The following is a 7,906-nucleotide window of genomic DNA, read 5'->3' as shown; positions in this document are numbered from 1 at the left end:
TTTTCAAAATAATATAAATGGTGAAAATATATTGGCATAACAATTGAAAAGATAATACAAAAAAGTCATTGGCCCCAATGCTTGTAACCTAACTTATAGTAACATAATAAAATGCGTACCTTCGGTACTCAGAGTACGATAACACATAGTCACATTCAAAATAAAAAAACATTCATTAAAAATATAAAACATTAAACAAAATTAACATTAATAATTTCATATATTGATAATTGATATTAACATTAAAATAAATCCAAATATTCATACACGTCCAATGCGATTAAATCAAAAACTATAAAATAAAATAGGCAAACATTCATATTATGTGTTATCTGGATAAAGAAAATCCAATCACTCATATACATTCATTGTGATTAAGTCAAAAGCAGTAAATAAAAAAATCAGAAATTTAAAAAAAAAATACATTCTTAATATATCACAAAGTCAAGAAGAACCAAAAACTTAACGTATCTAGAAGTCTTGATTATAAAGTCAAAAAATCCTCCGAACAGGAATATAAAGTCAAAATAATCTTCGATTAGGATCAACGATTTGAGAAGCCTCCGATTAGGATTATGAGTGTGAAGATTAAACTAATTGCGAATAATGTTTACAAATTGTAGAATTAATCAATAAGAAATTACAACATTAATCAATAATATAACTGAATGCATGATTGGAAGATTGTGTTTGTTTGCGTGATCAGCCTTTGATGGTTTAATTGCTCGTTCGTCTCTTGATAAGTGAGGATTAATAAATTAGATTTTAAAATTTCAATGGCTCTTAAATAAGTTTGACTATATTATTTTATATATAATCTATAATTTTTATATATTAAAATATAAAGTTAACGATTCGGTTAATAATGGTTCGGTTAACCTATAAAACCATAACCGAATTGTTAGTTGTCGGTTAACAAAAATTAGAAACCGAACCAACGGTTTTTAAAATGGTTCGGTTATATCAGTTAATTTGGTTTTGGTTCAGTTTTTCGGTTAGTATGCCCACCCCTAGGGAATACGTATAATATATACCAATACATACACGAATGGGCCTAACCTAAATGAATATCATGGGCTAGCTATGGGCTACCACTACATACATACAATATATACCAATACAATATCTTCCTTGAGTTATCAATTGGAGAATGCATACAATATATACTAATACATACACGAATGGGCCTAACCTAAATGAATATCATGGGCTACAACTACATACATACACACTAGAGTACATGTACACTACTAACACTGATCATCTTCAACCTCCACAAGATAAGTGTCCTGCTCCTTCAGAAGAATGGACTTGTTTGGATTCCATTATTAAATCTTGGATTTATAGCTCTCTCTCTCTCTCTCTCTCTCTCTCTTTCTCTCTCAATCTCTCCTTCACATGATCTTGAAGAAGAAAACTACTGCTTTCGGGGTCCGGCAAAGCCTTAAACCATTATTTAGAGACAAACATGGATTCGAAAGGCATTTAACTTGATAATGAAATCCATAACATCTCAATCAGTTACTCCTCTATTATCGATTAATGCACTCGCATCAAGTCTCTTGTGGGTTTACTCGACAACATTGAAAATTCGGTCCCGAAAAAGAATCTCGTTGCTTACACCTTCAACGGTATATCTCTGAAGTTTAATTTGGCTACAACCATTTATCATCGTCTGCATCTCATTATAATCACTCCTCTTCACCGACGATACTTGCTAACGATGGTTCAACGCAACATCCCACCACCTACGATTTTTTTAATGTATTAGTCGTGGTGGAGGTCGGAATGGTCATTGTGGCCGAAGAGGCAAAACTTGTGGCTGCTTTGGTGGTGGACAACACTGACACCTTATAGGTGGGTGTTCGATTGGTTCCTCTACCTAGTGTGCAACAACAGCAGTCGGGCCTACTCAAGATCCCGACTACAAACAACAGGCCAACAATATTTAGCAGCCCATCAACATTGTAGACCTCTTCCAACAAGCCTGCAACAAAATCATTTTTTGGCCCGTCTACCACCTCCAACCCACAACAACAAGCCTATATAAGCACACCTCAAGTCCAATAGACACCATTGATCAATCCATCAGCGCATAATGTGGCCCAACAGCCCACTACTATTCCGCAAGTGTTTCACACAAATGGCATCGTCGTCGTTGACGTCTCCGGTAATGGAGGAGTAGCTAACGCTGACGTTGAAACTGAGCGGCAAGGAATACACCATCAGAATGTGCGCCGACGACTCCGTTGGTGAACTAAAACAACGCAAATGCTAATTGACCAACGTACTCCCCAAACGTTAAAAACTTCTTTAACTTAAAATTGTATCTGAACTCGCAGATGATTCAACCCTTCTCTCCGGTCTACCCATCAAATCTTCTCCCAAAATGACAATGATCGGTATTGTTAAAGATCATATAATCGTGGATCAAGCTGATGCTCCAGAGATTGTTGCTGATTTTGAAATCGGAGACATTAAAGACAAAGAGGTCAACAAGCAGAAACTAACACCCCGCTCCCAAGTTCAACTTAAGGAGAGAAAAGAAAGGAAATGGGTGGAAATGAGAGTAAAGGAAGAGAGATTGATGCTCCTGAGTTTCATTATTAAAGGAAGGAAGTGGAAGGAAATGGAAGGATCACCTTCCATCCTAACTTTCCTTCTGATTTGGGAGGATTTGAAAAGAAAGAATAAAATGTTTAACTTTCCTTCCATTTCTCTCCAACTCGGGAGCACAAAAGACAAATTTGTTTTCCTTTCTTTTCTCTTCTTTTCTCTCCTTACTTTCTTTTCTCTTCTCTTCTTTTCTTTGCTTCTAACTCAGAGCGAGGTGTAAGGCGACGTGTTGATCAATACAAGATTGAATTCCAAAATCCAAACCCGCTTGAGCTCATGAGCCCTTATCTTCTTGAGTTCTTATGATTCGTTTATGCAGAGTATGACAACATCATATGGTCTTTAACAAGCATGAAATGGGTTGAATTGAAAATGGGACAGCTGGGAGTACCGTTTTGATGAAATCGTATAATTTTCCCCTGGGCTATACCTTTCATTAATACATAGATAATAACACGTTAACATTCGAGAGGTTCCTAAAAATTCCGGAATTTAGGAAAGCTGTAGAGGCCAAAGAGGAAACACACACACACACACAAAAAGTCAAATCATAGAGGATAAAAGTAATGAGCGTTATTTTGTAGAATAGGTGGTGGAGAATCATGCAAGTGACATGAGAAAGTGGAGGATTTGAGTAAAGGTTAGCAAAATGGAAAGGCTGAAGAAGGTTATTGTTTTTGGATGAGAAACATACATACAAGCCATTCGATGAAATGCCTGAGGCAATTAAGGTATTCTCATTCCATCTTACTTTACCTGAATTATGAGTTGATTATATGGAATACTTGAACATCTAATCTATTTTCTTTAGGCTTGCTTAACAGGATCACCATTTTGAACTTATGAGACACAAGCTGACTTTGCTTTACCAATCAGTTATTGGCAAATGAATGTGGTATCCAACTATCCATTGTAACCATAAAAATTTCCAACTAAATTTGCCCCTATTATGAAGTATAGCATTCAATGTGAACCCTTTAATAAAGTTTATTTCTTGGAATGTTTTGAATCATGTTTATGCAAAAATTGCAGATTTTAGAGGCATTGCTTCCAAAGGGTATAATAGTCCCTTCATCTTTTGAGACTTTAGGCCATATCAATTATCATCCACTTAAACTTGAGGGATCAACATCTTCCATAGAAGAATCTTACAACAAAAATTGTTTTGGACAAAAACAAGCCAAAAATACAAACAGTTGTCAACATGATTGATTCTATCTATAATGACTTTAGAACCATGCCACTAGAATTTTTGGCTGGAAATCATTCTCTTGGGAGAAGATTAGTATAAATTGGACTTCATTTTCATGTTCATTTGAAAACACTATAAGTTTTCTTTGTGAAAACTGATCAATAAACAATTGAATCGTTAAATTTAACCACTCAACTTTAAAATTTTTAAATGACTATTTTACCTTTGGACTGAAACTTGGAAAAGCAATATACCATAGAGATCAATTTTACAAATTTATATTATCTTTTAATAAAAGGTTATAACTTTAGTGTAAATATACAAGATGATCCCTGTTCTTTTTTATTTTTACTCAAAGGTTATAACTTAATGAACTAACAGATAATTAAAATCATAGTTGAATTACATACATTGTCAAACTGGAGGAGTTTGATTGATTGAGAATTGAGATCAGGTGATGGGGTTTTAAATATTTCATGAATTTTTTATTATTATAAATTGTTAACAAAGTAATGTACCCAAGTTTATAACCTAGTCCCTATTCTAATAATTGAATAGGTTTAATTTCCTATTGACAAGTATCATACTATTAGAATTCCTCATTAATATCATATGTACCTATCATGCCACTTATCAACTTATTAATATCAATTTTAAATTTCTCACTCTAATTACATTAAATTAATAATTGATTCTCAATTTTTGAATTTAAAATTTAAAAATTTCACTTTAACTATATTAAATTAATAAAATTAGATTAAAAAATAAAATAAAATTAATACAGATTATAAGGTGATATACCTTCATGCATTTATTTAAATCAATGATTATAGTTTTATATAACTAAAAAAATATCTCTTCACTAATAATTTATTTACAATAATTGATTAACAATTTTGAGTTTTTAATATAAAAATTTAATTAATTTTATAACCGTAGTTCTCACGGGTTATAAACTACTATATAATATACATGACTTTCATACTATATATCACAACCCCAAATCTAAGGTTGTTACTACTTACCAATAGCTTACATCATAAGAGTCTATGATCATGCCTTCATAAATGGAAAACCTTAACAAACGAACTGTTACTAAGTAATAAATCAAAAATATTACACTGAAAGTCTACTCAAATAGAATCTTATACGTACTATACACATACTACATGGTAAAACATACAGAAATCCCATTAAGGTCTCCAACAACTTCTCCATATCCTTTGAATTTTAAGCCATGATACCTCCTCAGACACATGTTAAGTTAAGTTCATTGCTAGGAAGTTCACAGTTTTCTATCTATAGAAAATATTTCATCAAACAATAGTAATATGAGCATCTCAAAAACTGTGGTTATATTATTGATTACATACAACCTACTTTAAGCATGTACTATCTCAAATAACATTTTTCTCGTAGATAATATTAATGAACTTGTTATAAACAATAACCATGCTTAAACATAGACTGGTATCACATAATTAACTACTGGACTCGACACATAACTTATCCTGGATACAATTGAAAGATGTATTCATTAATATTTTTAAATTGACTATGTTAATAAGACTTTATTTGCTAAAATGCATATTTGACTTAACATATACCTTAACTGAAGTTGATGAATGACAAAAAAAAACAGCAAGTAATTGTTGATAATACAAAGTTGAGATGTATGCCAGTTAGTCTCACAAATATATTGTTACGATTACTTTAATTTAATTAAGAAATATATAGAAGCATTGTATTGTTTTGGATGACATGCCGAAAACATTTTCTATTTGGTTGATACCACATGCACATAACAAACTATTATCTTGAAAAATAGCTTCAAGTAATTTAACGAATTATTATACCTTGGTTTCTCCTAGTGTTACGAAGAGGCCTTACCCATGTGTCCTTCCTCTTTGTGATCTGATGACTATACCTTGTATGAAGATTGTTCCCGATAGCAATCCCAACAACCAACCCACTTCCAACTCCACAAAATACGATGATCCAATCAATTGTTTCGGTTGGGAAGAGAGATTCAGACACACTGCTTGTTGGTGGAAGTCTTGACACCTTTGGATGATCTTGACATTCCTTGGATAAAGGTCGTCCACACAATCGGGGATTCCCGAAGTAGGAGTTGTTATCAAATGTATCAAACTGTTTTCCTTGTGGTATGCGTCCCTGTAGACGGTTGAATGACACATTGAAGATGGAAAGGAAACCGAGTTGCACCAACTGTTGAGGAATTTCCCCAGATAGGTGGTTTCGAGAGAGATCCAAAGCTTCAAGATTCTTTAGGTGCCCCAAAGATGGCAGGACACGTCCAGTAAAATGATTGTTGGAAAGATTGAGTGATTGAAGGCCTCGAAGATGTTGGAGTGATTGTGGGATTTCTCCTTCAAAATGGTTACAAGAGAGATCAGTGGACATATCTATGGTTAAAATTAGATCGTAGTCTATTCTGACACCTTTGTGTGTTAATGTCATTGAGTATGCCTAATCTAATTTGACATGTTTGGAGGATATATTTGTTTCCATAACAGATGATACGCCAAGATTTCCAGAGCTCATGGCATGCCATGTTTGAAAGTACTTTTGGTCCAACTGACCACTGAAACGGTTGTTAGAGAGGTCTATGATCCGCAGCATAGGGAACCGTGAGGAAGCAGCAGTGGAACCGTCAATTGGACCATGTAGTTTGTTGGACCGCAAAACCAGAACTTGCAGCCTGGGAAGAGTTCCCAACCAAGAAGGAAAGACATCATGAAAAGAGTTATCTTCAAGAGAGAGAAACTCTAAGTGTGTACAATTCATCAGTGATCTTGGAAGTTGACCGATGAATCTATTTTCGCTCAAATCAAGGTGGTTCAACAGGCTTCCGGACATAAAAGCATTCATCATTTTTCCATGGAAGTTGTTTCGTTTCAGATACAAAGCAATCAACGAATTGCTTAAGATACCTAAACATGAAGGAAGTGTTCCACTCATGTTGTTAAATGACAAATCTAACAGCTGAAGATATTTCAATTCACATATCGATGCTGGTATTTCTCCTGTGAGGTTATTATGTGAGACAGAATACATAACTGTGGTTTTTGGTGGAATTGGTAGTTGTCCTCGTAACTGATTATCATTGATAAAAATTACTTCTAAATTTGTCCATGGGAGAAAATGAGGATGCTGATCAAAGCCAGTGATGGAGTTGTGTGCAAGTTCAAGAAACTCTAATGTTTCCCGGCTGTTGTTCCAGATCCACACCGGTACCAGCCCATCAATTTTGTTGCGCTCAAGAAGTAAGGTATCCATTTTATTTTGGAAGCGCAAAAAGGCAAGAAATTCCTTCAAGTTGCATGATGATAGTCCTAACTTATGCAATTCTGGTAAAGTGGTATTGGTGTAGTTGTTGGTGACTACTAATGATATCTTGTTATAACCTAAGGCTAATGCTTGAAGTTTGTTGAGTCCTAGGAACATGTCGAGTTCTACCCTACCACTGAAATTGTTTCCACCTAGGTTAAGATACTGAAGATTTTTGAAGTTGGAAAATGTGTTTGGAATTGGTCCTTGCAATTGATTTATCTGAAGATTTAAATATGTTAGTTGGGTGAGGTTGAACAACCAGGTTGGTATACCACCAGCAAGAGAATTTCTTGGCATTCCTACCTCACTAAGTTTGGTTAGGTTGGACAGAAAGAGTGGGATTTCTCCGTTTATGTTCATATCAGACAGATAGAGTTCACTAAGTTTAGTCAGCTTTCCAAGCCAAGTGGGAAACCGTCCTTTCTCATCAAATTTGTTACCATTAAGTAGCAAACCATCTAGATTCAAAAGTCTTACCAATGAAGGAACTGAGCCTGTGAAGTGATTTTCACCAAGACCCAAGATAGTGAGTTGCGTCATGTTAGAGAGTGAACGAGGTATACGCCCCGAGAAAGAGCATCCGGTAAGGGACAAGACAGTCAGATGGTTAAGGTGGCCGGCTTAGGGATTCTGGTACAATCCCAATGAAACCTGTGAAATCTAGTATCACTTCTTCAAGTAAGCTGATGTTATGACATATAGGAAAGGAACCAGTGAGGTCGGTATTGAATGCCAAATCAAGAA

The 7,906-nt window shown here is 34.6% G+C and overlaps 2 protein-coding genes across 2 annotated transcripts; both read right to left on the bottom strand.

The window, feature by feature from the left end:
* Positions 1 to 5,314: 5,314 nt before the first annotated feature.
* LOC128127513 (receptor-like protein 9DC3) lies at positions 5,315 to 6,232 on the bottom strand. Its single transcript, XM_052765975.1, has 2 exons — positions 5,665 to 6,232; positions 5,315 to 5,319 (listed from the first exon to the last, which is right to left on the bottom strand). The coding sequence occupies exons 1-2, from the start codon at positions 6,230 to 6,232 to the stop codon at positions 5,315 to 5,317; spliced, it is 573 nt and encodes a 190-aa protein (XP_052621935.1).
* Positions 6,233 to 6,298: 66 nt separating this feature from the next.
* LOC111916554 (receptor like protein 27-like) lies at positions 6,299 to 7,702 on the bottom strand. Its single transcript, XM_052765969.1, has one exon. It carries the CDS (start codon positions 7,700 to 7,702, stop codon positions 6,299 to 6,301), a length of 1,404 nt encoding a protein of 467 aa, XP_052621929.1.
* Positions 7,703 to 7,906: the final 204 nt, after the last annotated feature.

This window comes from Lactuca sativa, chromosome 1 (genome assembly GCF_002870075.4).
Source record: "Lactuca sativa cultivar Salinas chromosome 1, Lsat_Salinas_v11, whole genome shotgun sequence".
NCBI classification, from domain to species: Eukaryota; Viridiplantae; Streptophyta; class Magnoliopsida; order Asterales; family Asteraceae; genus Lactuca; species Lactuca sativa.
Note: the sequence above shows the minus strand (reverse complement) of the source record. Positions and strands in the feature narration are given on the sequence as shown.